At 34.2% G+C, this 15,968-nt stretch overlaps 1 protein-coding gene and 1 long non-coding RNA gene across 2 annotated transcripts in view; one reads left to right on the forward strand and one right to left on the reverse strand.

The window, feature by feature from the left end:
• LOC141450781 (protein pangolin, isoforms A/H/I/S-like) overlaps positions 1-13,746 on the reverse strand; it is a 242,029-nt gene extending 228,283 nt beyond the window's left edge. The window contains exon 1 of the mRNA XM_074121588.1: positions 11,624-13,746. Coding sequence (XP_073977689.1) covers positions 11,624-11,773 — 150 coding nt within the window. The 5' untranslated portion in view covers positions 11,774-13,746. The remainder of the gene's footprint in view (positions 1-11,623) is intronic.
• Positions 840-11,242, forward strand: LOC141450786 (uncharacterized). Its single transcript, XR_012456319.1, has 3 exons — positions 840-1,055; positions 8,727-8,815; positions 11,027-11,242. It is a non-coding gene; the product is annotated as an uncharacterized lncRNA (long non-coding RNA).
• Positions 13,747-15,968: the final 2,222 nt, after the last annotated feature.

Genomic DNA, 15,968 nt, shown 5'->3' on the forward strand with positions numbered 1-15,968 from the left:
GACCAATACGCCGAAGTGGATGTTGTAAAAGTTATCAAGATAGGAAGCCAGAGCTGGGCAGGCCAATTAGCTAGAATGGAGGTACCTAAGGTCTCAAGGAAAGTGTTAGAAAAGACTGTTCACCAAAGCAGAAGGGCTGGAAGACCGAGGCTGAGGTGGGTAGATGGAGTGGCGGTTCACGCTAGAGCTTTTTTTGGGAATTTCTAACTGGAAAACAGCCGCACAGGATATGAATTAGGTCTCCCATTAGGGAGACCAGGAATCAACGCGAGTCGTAGCGCCATATAGTAGATTAGTGTTTCGCGATCTTTGGTGCAAACATATCCAAATCTTTACTTAATCAACGCTTACAAAATTAAGGGACAATCATGCAAAATGCCTAAAGTATACCTAAAACAATCAATTTTACAATCTCTCACAACAATCAGACAAAAAAAGGAAGATTGAGAAATGATTGGAGTAAAAGTCATGTTCACGTTTACAACCAAACAATATTTAAAAAGAGTACATAATATTTACGAGGCAGAAAAATAAAATAAAAATATTTTAAGGTGTATAATTTAAAAAGAAAAAAAAAAAGATTGTTAACTTGTTAGTTTTTATAAAAAATTAAATGGAAGGTAGGAGAAGTGAGAATGCAACAAAAGCAGGTAACACAAGAGTTATTTCAATATAATGGAGTCGGCTGGAAGCAGGTAGAAAAAGGATCTGAATTCTGGTAACAGGTTTAGTAGAAGGAACAAGTCAGTGAGATAATGTCAAACCGATTGGGAGACAGACAGGGAAAACTTGGTCGAAAAGTTTTTCAACAGTCGATTTGATTTTTTGTTTTTTTAAATCTAAAACCTTTTCCATGTCTATTTTTAATTTGTTATCAATCAGCTGTTAGTACAATCATGGTTTTGAAATTTAAATTTCTAGTTTTCATTGTCTCACCCTTTCATTCCAAGTATACTGTTTTTTAAAATTTTCTAAATTGTGTTGGGATCGAAAAAAAAAGGACAAGATCAGGCGTGGAATACTTACAAGGTCTCTTACAACAATACACGTAAGTTGTAAGTATCAAAAATTCTCCAGACTTTGAACAAACTCGGAATTTGTAAGAGTATTAATTATTAGAGTACTCAGTCAGCATAGCCAGTTTAAAGAGAAATAGATTAGTTAATCGAGAAAAAATAAGTGATACGACTAAACATATGTTAGAATTAAAAATGGTACATAAGATATTGAGGAGGGGAAGGCCTAAATTAAAATCCTACCTTCAACGGAATTCAATTGTGGAAAATGGGTTCAATGATGTTTCCAGTTTAAACCAAATTAATGGTACAGTTTTTCAGAAAAATCTTTCCTTTAAAGAACTTCCGGTTTCTGGGATTTTTGCATGCAACTTCCTTTGGGAGTACTTAAAACGAGATGTAAAGTTTTGAACTTTAAGCGATTTTAGAGATAATGTTTTATATCTTTTGCGTATTTGTTAGGCTTAATGGAAACATTGTTCAAGGGCTAAGTTACAAGGACTCGGTGAGCCACAATAAACAGTAGAAGAAGTTCATGAAAATAGGGTAAACATTAGAAGAGACTATTCACCTAACCAGAAGGGACTGGAAGACCGAGGCTGACACGGGTAAATGGAGTAGAGGCTGACGCATGAGCTTTTTCTTGGGGAATTCCTAATTGGAAAACTGCCGCACAGGATAGAGCAGGATGTAGGATGCCCATTAGGAAGGCCAGGAAGAGCACGATATCGGATGCCAGGGATCAACGCGAGTCATAGCGCCGTATAGTAGACTAGTGCTTCGCGATCTTTGGTGCAAACATATCCAAAGCTTACAAAATTAAGGGACAATCATGCAAAATGCCTAAAGTATACCCAAAACAATCAATTTTACAATCTCTCATAACAGATATAAATAAAATATGGAAGCTTCTTCGAACGATTCTAAATGGCTGAAATAATGAGCTGAAGTATGAATGAAACGCTGGGTACTAACTGATCTGGGTTCCTTTTATCTTTTTATCCAACCCTTAAGAGTTTTTTTTTTAAAAAAAAAAAAAAAGCAGAAGAACCCATGAAGCTTCAACTATCTTCTCTCCAAGATGGTCCAGCGTATATTAGCCAACTTTTTCAAAGACATTAGGCTGTATGCAGGATTACAGAATCTAAAGTTAAGAACACCAGATTATTGTAATCCGGATGAAGTGACCATAGTGTTGTTAGCGGAAAAAAAAAAAACAACATCTGATTATAACCGGTATCGGTTGTTAACCCATCTTTAGAATGTCCTTGGTCCAAACAAGCTGGTATATCAAGAACTTGCGCAAGGCCGCTTGCAACCAACAGTTAACCTACTGTTTTTGTTTTGTCTTACCACAATTTCCAAATCTGATTTTTCCATGTTACTTCAATGTTTACAAAATATTTCTGAATGTGGAAATTTCCCAAAGTAACCTGATCATCGCGTACCAAAATAAGAGAACATCATCGGCTCAACATGTCGATTGAAGGAGATGAATGAAAGTGGTAATGGTTTTTTTTTAAAAAAAAAAAGATTTTTGCATTCCAATTGGTCAGGCTTCACTCGTTAAAAAAAAAATTCAATTTTAAAACAGCATCCCAAATTTGATTACGATATTGCAAAAATAAAGAAATTTCTACTAACGCTATAATATACTATTTAGTAACCATGGCAATACTGACCACCACTATACGCCCACTAACTGAGTGATGAAGCTACCTAGCGATAACACTGCCTAAGTCCATCTCCTAGGATTAACTAATCTCCTAAGAAGAGAGAGTAAATCCCATGGCCAGTGGTGTATTAATCGCTTAGGAAGGATGATCAGGAATGTGAAGAGATGATAAATGGCGTACTTTGAGGATTGGAATGACTCTGTAAGTTCTGGTTTTTGGGAGTTCGAGTAACTTGAACTTAGGGAATTTCTAAGTTATACAGTAAAAGCTCTTTATTCGCGGGTATATGTTCCATAAATATGCCGCGAATACAGAAACCGTGAATACGGAATGGTAATTTATATGGGATTATAGGGGATACGTTCCTAGGTGACAAAATAAAAAAAAACCAAATATATAAAAATCAATTTAATTGAAGTTTTTGAACATTTTGATTAATTATCTTAAGGCTTAGGCAATGGTTTGAAGAATTTTGTAATTTTCTCTTGCTTGGCAGTTTTTAAAAGCTTTTGTTTGCAGTCAAAGTTTGAACTTGCCACTACAACTACCATCAGGTTCTTTAAAATGAGCGTAAAGATACTTTGCCTTCTCTCGGACCATTGGACCACTCAGGGGCACACCCTTTTTTGGATGCGGTCTTCGATCCATAATGACAACGCCACTTCCAATTTCTTCTATTGCTGGATCACGAACAATTGCTTTCATTCTGTGCGTTTACATTCTCAAAAACACCGATCGCGGCGAAGGCGGCTTATGTCAAAGTCCTCGGCGATATCATTTAACAACATACTTTAGGCAAAGTTGTAATAAGATCTACTTTACTTTTTACTTTTTTTATTAGTTCATTTGACGGCATTTACAAAGGATATTGGGTTGCATACTTATTGGAATCCTTTTATTATCGTAGTGTACTTCCGCGAATATAGGAATTGGGTCGCATTTTTTTAATCCGCGAATAGTGAAAACGCGAATGAAGGAAGCGCGAATAAGGAGCTTTTACTGTATTTGGATGATAAGATTTTTATCATAAAATGAAACGTTAACGATTGCGGACAATTTTTCGACTGAAAAGACTGAATTCTTTGAAAGATTGGAAACGTTTTGTTGAAGCCCACAGTTCAGATGGAATTTTCCCTTCATTTATCCACTATCCTAATAATTATTTAAATTAAATGCGTTCCAGAATTTAATTTTGTATGTGTGTGCATTTATCCATCATATTAAACACACAAAAAAATTGTTGAAATTTTAAATTTAATTACGTTACAAAAAAAAGTTTTGGTCAAAAATCTCACTTCCGTTCAGCCAATTTATGATTTCAAGTTAGGAATTTTATTTTCATCGACTTTTTTTCATATTACTTAAAACGACACTTCAAATTTGATGGCAGTTAACTACTCTTAGAACTGTTTTAAGAAATATTTTTAATCAAAAAATGTTTACAAGTAATTGATATACGTGTGCCAAGAACTGAAAATCGTTGGGGAATAATTATTTGGTAAGATTGGTATTTCCGGTTGACAAATTTTGTATCAAATCTTACTGCATGTGGTACCGAATTGATATATATCAAATTTGTAATTCCGTATTGAATTACAATGATCAGATTGATTGATTGAAATAAGCACAAATTCAATCGACCAATTAAAAAGAAAAAAAAACTTAATTTTATGCTCTCAGAAGGATCTTAAAACAGTATTTACCAATCAAAACACAAATTCGTCAATCTTCACGACCAGAGAAAAAAGGAAATACCCATTGAAATTAGAATGAGTCTGAGAAGACTCATAAGACGTGCTAATATTTTCAAAGAGAATTCAATTTAGCGCTGAGAATCAAAGAGAGTAATTACTTTTCATAGTTTTTTTTTTTTTTTTTTTACAACAAAAAGAGAAAGTGAAAGCATTTCCTTTTTTTCCCTCCTAAACAATAACCTTTTCAATTTTCCAGATATTATACTAGGAGAACAGATCGCTGCAAAGTGTTCTTTGTTGGATGTGAGCGAAAAAAAAAAACATCTTCAACTTAAAATCCATAATTTTGTCAATTTTTATAAGTTACGGTTTATTACGTATATATATATATGGATAGACAGAGAGAGCCAACAAAAAAAAGGAGAGTATGTTCATGGCAACAATTTTGGGATAGTTGCAGAGTAGGTGTGATAGACAGGTATCTAACTGGTAATACTCACGCACACACTGACTTATCATGGTCCCCCTACACACACAACGACAACAGGCCCATGGATGATGTACCCCCCCAACTTCCAATTGGAGGAAGTCAATGATCTCACTGTGTCTCACTCCCGTAACTAAAAGATGATCGGCAATTTTGGATGGTCGTAGTAGGTAAAAAGGTGTTGAGATGCGTTTTGAGATTTATAGCAACCGTTATAGACAACAAAATGTGTATGTATTTGTGTGTGTCTATAGAGTGGGGCTAAACAGGTACCAATTGGCCGGCACATATGGATTAGACACGCTTCTTTTAACAAATTACCTTTTTTTTTTGCTTGCTTCTTTTAAAAAAAGATAATTTTTTTTATAATATAAAAAAAAATTTGCTAACACGAAATACGTGTAATAACAAGACAAAGTAAAATGTAATTTAAAAAAAATTAAGTATCAACACTAATTCGTCTTCTAGTAACATAAAAATACCTCTACCAGTAGTAAACGTTGCCCGCTACCTTGGGCTTTACTTAGACCTAAGACTTTCTTGGAACCCCCACAATAGACTTAAAAGAACAGAACTGAACAGACGGCTATCGACTACTTAAAAGACTCTTAGACGATAGATCTAAACTCTCTCTGTGGACAACAGAAGATTAATTTTGTACTTCTATTTTGAAACCCATCTGGGCGTATGAAATAGAGCTGTGGGCTTCAACCAAACGCTCCAATCTCCGAAAGGATTCAATCGCTACAATCTAAAATACTTCGAACCGCAGTAAACGCTCCATTTTTTATGTCTCCCAACCTGGACTATACACACTGATCTTAACCATTCCTTTTATCACCGAAGTTGCTGAAAAGACGATACAAGAAAACTCCACTTCAACCTGCAATCTCATATAAATCCCTTTAGCCCAAAAATCTTTCTTCTAGAACTCTTCCTGATAACCCGGACAAGACGCCTTAAGAGACAGTGGTGACCTCGTGATCTCCTCTCCAGTGAAGAGAGTGGAACTAGCCATCTAATATTTGGGAGTGTTACCATTGGGTAACTCTTCTCCACTCGTTACTTATCATTTGTTACTCGGTTATCACTGTTACTTATAGCGCTAACGCGCTGATTGTAGCACAAATTAACGCCCAAAAAAAAAAGAAGATTAATGTGTAACTTTGCAATTATAAATTCAATTACAGAAAAACGCTTTTCCAAAAACCTCTTCCCCTAAAACTAGAAAATGTGCAACGAAAAATCGCATTTCCCGCCAACTAATTCGCTCCAAATTTTGAATTATATAAAATCAATATCATTTATTTTAAGATATATTTCTAGTTACAAATCTTTGAATATTCTACTAATAGAATATATCCAATAAGAATGCCACAAAGTTCCGTTTTTTGAGTTTCCCGCTTTTTCGTGAACAAATCCCTACAAAACGTCTACTTCCGGTGAATAGAGAATCAAAAATCCATAATATTAAAATAATTTCTCTTTCGAGAGAAAGACGTAAGTGAAATAAATAAATAAATAAAATCAAATGAAATCTTTGGTCAAATATTTTTATAAAAAAGACATTTTGTTTTGTTTTATTTTCTAATAATTATTGAGCCATTTTTATATTCTTTTCACAAAATTGTAAAAGAGAAAGTAATAAACAAAAAGAAAAGAAAAGGCGAACTTGGATAAAGAACAAAATTAATTCTTTTTGTTTTCAGCTAAAGAGAACTAAAATGGATTATCAACAAATTATTATCAGTTTGAAGTAGAATTAATGTTAGATAAAGATTAGCCAAACATGAAGTTAAAAAAGCAACAGAAATTAAACTGTCTATACTTTTTTTTATTATTATTATTGTTGTTTTTATACACCAAGTAAAATTTATTGATGTCATAAAACAAAACTTTTTCAACAGCTTTAATGTCATTTTGAAAAATTTCAATTTTTAAAATTCATTTTATACGAGGGTCGTTTGAAAAGTCCGTGCAAAAATAAAAACTACTTAATTTTTTGGGGTAAACCTTTTTTATTTTTCAACATAGTCTCCTTTTAGGCTTACACACTTCGTCCAACGCTGCTCTAGTTTGTTGATCCCTTCCGAATAATAGGATTTGTCCAAGTCTGAAAAATAGCCATTCGTTTCTGCAATCACCTCCTCGTTTGAATAAAATCTTTTTCCCGCCAGCCATTTCTTCATATTGGGGAACAAATAGTAGTCCGAGGGAGCCAAGTCTGGAGAATAGGGGGGATGTAAAACGAGTTGGAACCCTATTTCCATTAATTTTGCGACCACAACTGCTGAGGTGTGAGCTGGTGCGTTGTCGTGATGGAAAAGGACTTTTTTTGTGGGCCAATCGTGGGCGTTTTTCTTGCAGCTCGGTTTTCAAACGGTCCAATAACGATGAATAATATGCACCTGTAATAGTTTTACCCTTTTCCAGATAGTCGATGAGGATTATTCCTTGCGAATCCCAAAAGACAGTCGCCATAATCTTTCCGGCCGAAGGAACGGTCTAACGCCTTTTTTGGCGCAGATTCCCCCCTTGGTAACCCATTGTTTAGATTGTTCTTTGGTCTCAGGAGTGTAGTGATGTATCCATGTTTCATCCTCAGTGACGAAACGACGCTTAAAGTCCTGCGGATTCTTCTGGAACAGCTGCAAACCGTCCCCTTACACGATTTCGTTTTTGGTGAAGCGTGAGCAATCGCGGCACCCATCTTGCGGATAGCTTTGTCATGGTCCAAATGTTGATGCAAAATATTATGTACCCGTTCATTCGAGATGCCCACAGCACTAGCAATCTTCACGCAATCTTCACTCTTCTGTCATCCATCACCATATCATGGATTTTATCAATGATTTCTGGAGTAGTAACCTCAACAGGGCGTCCAGAACGTTCAGTGTTGTCACTTTTGCCCATATGGCCACTCCGAAAATTTTGAAACCACTTATAAACTGTTCTAATCGAAGGTGCAGAGTCACCATAATGTTTATCAAGCTCCTCTTTAGTCTCCTGAGGCGTTTTAGCCTTTCATAAAGTAGTGTTTAATCAACACACGAAATTCTTTTTCGTCCATTTTTTTTGAAAATCACTCGACTTCCTCGATTTAAACGAATGCCAAACACAAAGAAATAGACCGATCTGGCTGAAACTTGGTGTGTGTTCTTCCAAGAGATGCTGCTAACTAAACATAACCTCGATACGCGCCAGTGGTGCTCTCTCTGACTTTGCACGGACTTTTCAAACGACCCTTGTAGAAGAAATTATCTGGGGTTTATTATTATTTAAATTATTAGGTATGGCAGGCTTTTATCATTTAGCCAATGATACCTTAATAAAATAAAAGATATTATGGTAAAAATAAATTAATTTAAAATAAAAAAAAAACAAAATCAACAATTAGAGCAACTTGCATTTGTTATAATTGATTAATAATATTAAACAATTTCCATACATATCTTGGCACAGAAAACATGGGCTTTAAGCTCTCCTAAGTGCATTTCAAAAAGTTCCCATGTGTATGGGCTGTTAACTACCATAACTTTTTTGTCAAAGAAAGGCAAAAATAAAATTTTAATAAAAATTAGCCCAAACGGAAATAAATCACCACTTTTTTTGAATTTTGAAAATACCTCCACCGAATTTTCTCTAAACTCTTCGACTGCCCACCAACAGGATATCCGCATTTTTTTTTTTTTTTTTGCTCTTATCCCATGAATATTTAATTTTAAGGAATTTTTTTCTGTAGATAAGATAGAGTTGGGGTTAAACTCTAGAGGAATCATTTACAAATAATTATAAGGACCAATCTATTCTTGTAACACTTGTATCAACAAAGGATTCGATTAACTGTTAACAGGTTAACAAAAAAAATAGAAAACAAACATGAATGGAAATGCGAATTAGGTTCACAATTTTCTGGGATCAGCTTCGGAAAAATCACACCAGGTAATTTGCTTTTATATTAGGTACAAGGTACTAATTATAAAGGACAATTTTGTAGAAGATATAGATATTATGAAGGTATCAATGAAAAGATAATTTGGATTTGCCACTAAATACTATTTCTGAGACAAGACTATAAGGTTTGGACCACCTATAATGGTACATTTCAGAGAATTTAAAATGTTTCTCAAAGTTTGGGTTTGGAAAAAGTCATGTCTTTTTTTTTTTTTTAATTTTCATTTGTTTTTCTGCATCGCTTTTGTTTGCAACTGTTTTCGTGGAAAATGTGGATTTTAATTTGAAATTAGGACTCAAATTGAAAGTTAAGACAAAAATTTAAAAGTCCTACCTTAGTCATATTGTTTGATTGGTGAAACCATATATTTTTATGTCTGTTCAGGTCAATTTGATAATACCTAAACAATTAGTTTAAGCACAGAAAATGAGTTAAGATCATTTTTAGAGTAAAATCTGTCAAAATTCAAAAGTATTACTTCATTTTAGCCATCCAAAATTAGTTATTTACTTTAAATACACCATTTCTTGATGATTTTTTATTTGTCCTTTAAACAACACAACTTCTTTTTGACACAATTAATAAATTTAAATAAAACAGAAATTTAAAACCAATATACACATTTAAAAGTGGAAAGTAAAATGAACATGCTTGCTACTATTTAAGCATGAAAAAGCTACATCCAACTTTTTGCCTCTAAAAATTACAGTGTTTTATTTAAGAAAATGTTACAAGTGGGGTGTTGGACACTTCTTCTTCTGGGTTTTGGGGAGTCGCTGAGAATTTACCTAGCCTTCTAATTGCCTAGGAGTCGCTGAGAGTTTACCTAGCCTTCTAATTACCTAGCCAATTTTCTGCGAAATTACTGGCAGAGTTCCTAAGTTCATCACCTGCACATGGCTACTGAAGCGTTCATAGATGCTCGCACCTATAAGTGTCATAATAGCTCTTTTCAGAAGTTAAATTGTGCGTTGAAATTGATTCCCTATAAGTGGACTTGGACTTACAACTCTTTTTCTTGTCAACTAATGATGTGCTTGGCGATATCCTACTCTAATTTACTATCTATACGAACAATTCTTAACAGTAACTTCTCAAACATTCAAATAATACCCAGTGGATTTGACAAAAAGCAAAGGCAAACTCGTAATAATTCTACGAATAGACATTGATACCTAAAGGAAACCATAATCCTACTTGAGGTCGTAATATCCTCAAAAATTTTTCTTCTCATTGCGAAGTATTTAGACACTAAGACTAGCCAATGCATTAGAGCACTTAGAGTCCCTGCGGGTAAACACTGACGTGACAGTAAAACAAACCCTGGAATACCTTGTGATAATTAACAGCTACGGTAGAGTGTGGGGGGGGATATTTATTCCAAAATCAACTTCTAAGACAACCACGCGAACCTACAGCTACTCAAGTCAAATGAGATCTAATCAAGGCTTGGAGAGGGCCGAATCAAAAAGGACTTTCATATCTAGGGCCTGTAGATTGGGATTATAAAGGTTTATGAACTCGCAAAAGAAACAGACTGTTGCATTCATGAACACTTAGACGTCACATTACAAAGAGCATCAAAAGAAAGGAGTAGCCGAAAATGTTGATTACCAAGCCAATCAGATATTATTCCAAAAATAGCTAAGTGGCCACGCATATGGGATCCGTAGGCCTACTGAACACCAAATGTAGATGCACTGAACAACACGTGCATTTGCATGTGCTTGACAAACAGCTAAGCCTGGCTATTCACAATGCAAGGGAGTTTGAATGGATCTCTGGTGAAGAGGAATTCATGTCTTTAAGGCATTACCTAGTGAACCCCCTGCATCAGACACCCAAGGTCTGATCAACCTGACAGGTTAGGAAATAGAGTTTCAACTTATAGGTATCCAGAATAGGCCTACCTAGCGTAGGATATATCTTGGACTAGCCTTTATGGAATTTAATCTATTCTAAACCACATTTTACAGACACCTACATTCTACAAACAAGGTAGGTGCGTACAATAGAGGTTTTTGACATCACAAAAATAATACACTTAATAGAAATGATATTTGAACTTTTTAATCCCCTTCACCCCGAATATGCTTGTACAATCTTTGTTCTTTTAAAAGTACTATAAAAGTAGGTTCATCGCATAGTCTTTGTATAACTGTTAAGGTTATTTTTGATTTTTTTTTTTTTTTTTACAGCAGAAACAACTCTGCCCAGAAGTGGGTGATGCTTCATTTTTGGTGTACATTATCTGGATAAAAAATGATCGTCTGACACACAGACACATATATAAAAAAGGGAAGAATAAATATAAATTGACTTGGAATAAAAAAATAAATACAATAAACTTTACAAAACATTCCAAGAATTATATTCTAGGACACTATAAGTGTTCGTGTTAGTGAGAGGTAAAAATGTAGACACAGCATGAGGGCTTTTAAGATTTATGGAACTAAATGTCCAAAAGGGATATTTGGGAAATCCCAAAAGAAGCCCTCTCACCTCCCCTGCTGGCTTACTTGGAATAGGAAGCCCTTCTAAACACTGGCACATGGTCAAAAATATATGAGAGGCAAAAAAAGCAAATGTTAAAAAAAAAAAAATATGTTTAAGGCTTAATGTTTATTTATTTTAAACGAAAACAAAGAGGGGAAGTAGCGAATATAACGAGTGGTGGTGGTGGGGATAGAGCAATGATGCATATGGCAGAAGAGGGGCAAAAATACACTGATAAGGGAAAAAGCAAAAAAAAAAACAGAGAGAAGAGTTATTTTGGACACGTGACAGACACTAACCTCTGATTCTGTGAGATCAATTAAACTACTCTTTTCTTCGGTTAAATTCTCCGAAGCTCTCTTCTCATCTTCGCCTTCATCTTTGAACACTTTAACTTCATCAGTACTTCCGAGATCATCACCACCGCTTCCGCTACTCACATGCGGCATTTTTTTTTTTCCACACGCGCGCACAACACTTGTCAAAATTTTTGTATATGTATTTTATAAAACTCAAAACAGTAACGGCCCCGTTATTTTAATTTATAGGTTAAATTTAATATTTTCTATACCTCCTAAATTCTTTCTTCTAAATTTATATCACGAATCACATAACAAATAAAAATTTTGGTTTATTATTTAAACAAAAAAAAATATATATATATTTATATATTTACAAAAAAGATTTTTTTGTCACTATTTACACTTGATTTTATAATACATATTAAAACACTATATTCCCTTATTCGAATTTAATAAATAAAAAAAAATTAATATTTTTTAAAAAAAAAGAAAAAGCTTATTTATAAAAAAAACCGCTTCTTATTTTAGCCGCAAATGCGGCTAACTATATGATTAAAACATAAACGGTACCAGTCAGTGACGAATTGGACACCATACGCTCTTACTTTACGAGTTGCCATCCTACTGAATACTAAAAGCTCTCTTGTATGGTCGGGCCGTACAGACTCAAAACTCAGTCACCGGAGACCCTACTATAATTTCCTAGCATATAGCCGGGCACGGAGAACCAATCACGTTGCCGCTTTCAAGTGACCTCCCCCTCGGTCCGCCTGCCGATAATGGCAGCCCGGCCGAACATTTCCGATCTTTGCCGATTTTACTTTTTCAACTAGCACTAACACACATACAATATACTTTTACTGTTAAATCCTTTTTATGTGTTTATGTGTGCGTGTATTTTATGTTCTCTACTAGTTCCATGTTCATCCGCTTCTATGTGCCACTGACAGCATAAACATCGGTTCCAAAAGACTTGCCTCATTACAATAACTTCGCTAACTATATTATTTGTTTTTAACACATCAAAAAATATAACTTTTAATTTGTTTATTGTTATTGTTTTTTAACTTCATTATTTTTTCGGTTCTCAACTATTTATTCTTCTTGTTTTATTTTTTATTTTCTCTTGTTCTTATTGTGGTTTAGACAATTTTTTCTGAAATAACGCCCCCCAAATCCGGGCAAGGAACACTCAACAGATTTTTACTCCTGCCTAAACATTTTTTCTTTCTTCAAACGCAATATTAGCAGTAATATTTTAAAAAGGGGAAAAAAGGTCGAACACCCCATAACCAAAAAGGGAAATTCAAGAAAAGCGGTACAAACAATGCTATTAAGTCTTTTTATACTAATTTGGGATATCTGATTTAAACAGATTCGCTTTTGAACATCAAACAGATAAAATGAGCAACCATTTAAGATTGAAATACCGACATTAAACGTTCTTCTATACATCCTCCGGGTTCGCAGCGTAACTATGAAAAACTAAACATCGCAGGAGGTGCAAATCGTGAAATATAGTGTGGATACCCATTATCACACATCCGACAAGTTTCATTTTCAGACTTCATTTATTCAAACACAAAATTATAGTTTTAATGGGGGATTTGAAAATTAAAAAAAAAGTAAATAATAAAAAATAATAATAAGCCTATACACAGTAGGAATGCAACCACAGCTGTATCCAGTTAGAGAGGAAGACGATGGGCGTTAGACTACATTATTTTGCGTTCGACTTAAGTAGGCACAGTGCCATGGTAATCTAAAAAAAAATAATAATAAAGAAGGGACACCCCTATTTACCACCCAGTTTCGATAAAGTAAACCTTACCAACCCATCTTTTATCATAATTACTGTCTGTGGTTTTTTCCTTTTCAACAGTTGGTAGAGTGTACACTGCGCGTGTGTGTATGTGCGCGCGTCTTGAGAGAGAGATTGAGCATTGGTGGGGGGGCAGAGGGTTATAAGAGGGCAGGTTATATAAGGTAGAAGTTGGGTACTTTAGCGCTAATCGTTGCAGTTGGAACCTTTTTTTTTTTTCTTTCTTTTTTTTCTAATTCTCTGTCTTCCCTTTTTCTTTTTAAATACAATCTCGTTATTGCCGTGTTGCCTTCACTATGACAACACGTTCTGTGCAGTAGATAGTAGAGGTATTCCAAGGGGACTAAAAATAATTCCCGGACTCCAGCTTCCAGCGTTGAAGAGCTAATTTTAATCTACTAATTATAACGCTCACACTTATCTAACCCATCTAGATCAGGCCTGGGTAACCTGTGGCCTGCAAATGATTTTTGTGCGGCCCTCGGTGCAAAATTTTAATTACAAAAAACCTTTAAAACTTAATAGTCCGTCTAAATTATTTTTTAAAAATAGTTTTGCTCTCTTATCATAGTATTATTTCTTTTCCTACGTCTACGAAATGATTACAAGTGCGTAATGTAGCTTTCTTTGTGATGTAAAGCTCAGCTTTCCGCACGCTTAGTGCTCACAAATAGATAACCAAGTTATATTTTACGTAAACTATTCAGGATAGATGGCGTCCTAGAAAGCCTCCACGGTTAAGGACTAAGAGAAGATAATATATCCAGGATAGATCCAAGTTGGTAGTTGAAATTACAAGAAATATTATTTGATTGAAGAAGACATCAATATTTAGGATCTTAAGGAATAGTATTGCGTATCATTCATACGAAAATGTGTTCTTATTCGTTTGGAATCATCACTCGTCTTCGACTCGCAAAAAGAGACTCAAATATCGCACAAATCTCACCAACAATTATTGTAAATTAAAAGAAAAGAAGTTGACAGTATTAACTTAGAATATTTTTCTTGTTCTTGAAATTTTGAACGGTATTTAAAAAAAAAAAAAAAAATTGTAATCGTTCATACACAAAATTCAATAAAATTCGGTTCGATTTCTCATTATAATCGACTGAAAATGGTTAAGGAACAAGAAAATTCAATGTATATTAAGTTTTTGTATCTTCAGTTGAGTAAAATATAAAAAAACAATAATAATTGTAATGGAAATAACATTTTCTATGACAGAATTCTTAATAATGGACACACCAAAATCAAAATCCGAATAAAAAAGAATAAATCATGCTATCAATTATAAATGAATATCATGTTAAGCGTAGCAACAACAACAACAAGAATAACAACAAAATACGTACAAAAAGAATCCTTGAGTTATATATTTCGTAATATGCTTAAATTATTAATAAATATGTTTGGCCAAAAAGCGAAGACACGAAAAAAAGAAAGAATAATAAATTAATAATCTCTGCAATATTGAAAATAAATGCTACAAGTTTGTTCTGAATGTGAACCGCAAAAAAAAAGTGCTTTATTTATTTATATTCGGTTATCCCTTTGTCAGCAATGTTCTGATTTCTCTGGCTGATGTGAAAACAAACTATTGGATACGTATAGCTCAATATTAATATTGTGTAAAAGGTGGACAAAGTTCGTAAAGCTAACAAAAAAATCGTTCAATAGATTTCTGGTCAATAAATATGCTTAAAACTGCAATTCAAGCGCTGTATTTAATTCATACAAATATCACACAGGTGGTAGTACTGTACAGTGAAGTAGAATGGCACGTCAAAGCGGAAATAACTCAAGTGAAAGCTGTTGTAGAAAAGATCTTAGTTGGATTTTTTTATATTATCATTATTATTATTATTATCTGTAAAGAGAAAATCCATTTAGAAAAGCGATACTTCCGCTTATTAGGAATTTTCTTCAAAAGGAAATCAAAATATGTTTAATCCTTTTTAATTGTGTACATCAGTGGTATGACTACTTAGTGCACTATATTGACACGTTAGAGATCGAAAATCATTGGCGCGATTGACAAGATTATTTATTTATTTAGTAATTTACCACTGTATACATGTATACAATAAGTAAATATGAGATATGATGAACTGGTGCGGGAGAAGAGCAGGAGGAGAGAAACTACCCAGCGGTAGCACTCGCTATAGGAGAGAGAGGAGAATGTGTGGAGAGAGGAGAGATAGGAGAATAATGACGTATAATTCTTCAGACTGCAAGGTAGTCGCGGGACCACTGGCGATTCAGTCGGCGAGTACGATTGTTAGAAGAAAATTTCAATTTAAAAAATAATTCAATACATAAATTATTCTTTGCTGTATAAATCGATACTTGATGGATGTTGACCACCAAATTCCCGTCACGGTACCAAGGTGATATCCAAGCTAAGTATAAAGTTTCAGTTTCCAATGATTTTTCAAGTTTGAACAGGAATATTCATGCACAACCAAATCAGAGCAAAAATTGGGGCATAAACATGCATAAATAAAAAATTCTAGTCTA

The sequence above is a fragment of the Rhodnius prolixus genome, unplaced genomic scaffold (assembly GCF_049639745.1).
Source record: "Rhodnius prolixus isolate KJV_2025 unplaced genomic scaffold, Rpr scaffold_8, whole genome shotgun sequence".
Lineage (NCBI taxonomy): Eukaryota > Metazoa > Arthropoda > Insecta > Hemiptera > Reduviidae > Rhodnius > Rhodnius prolixus.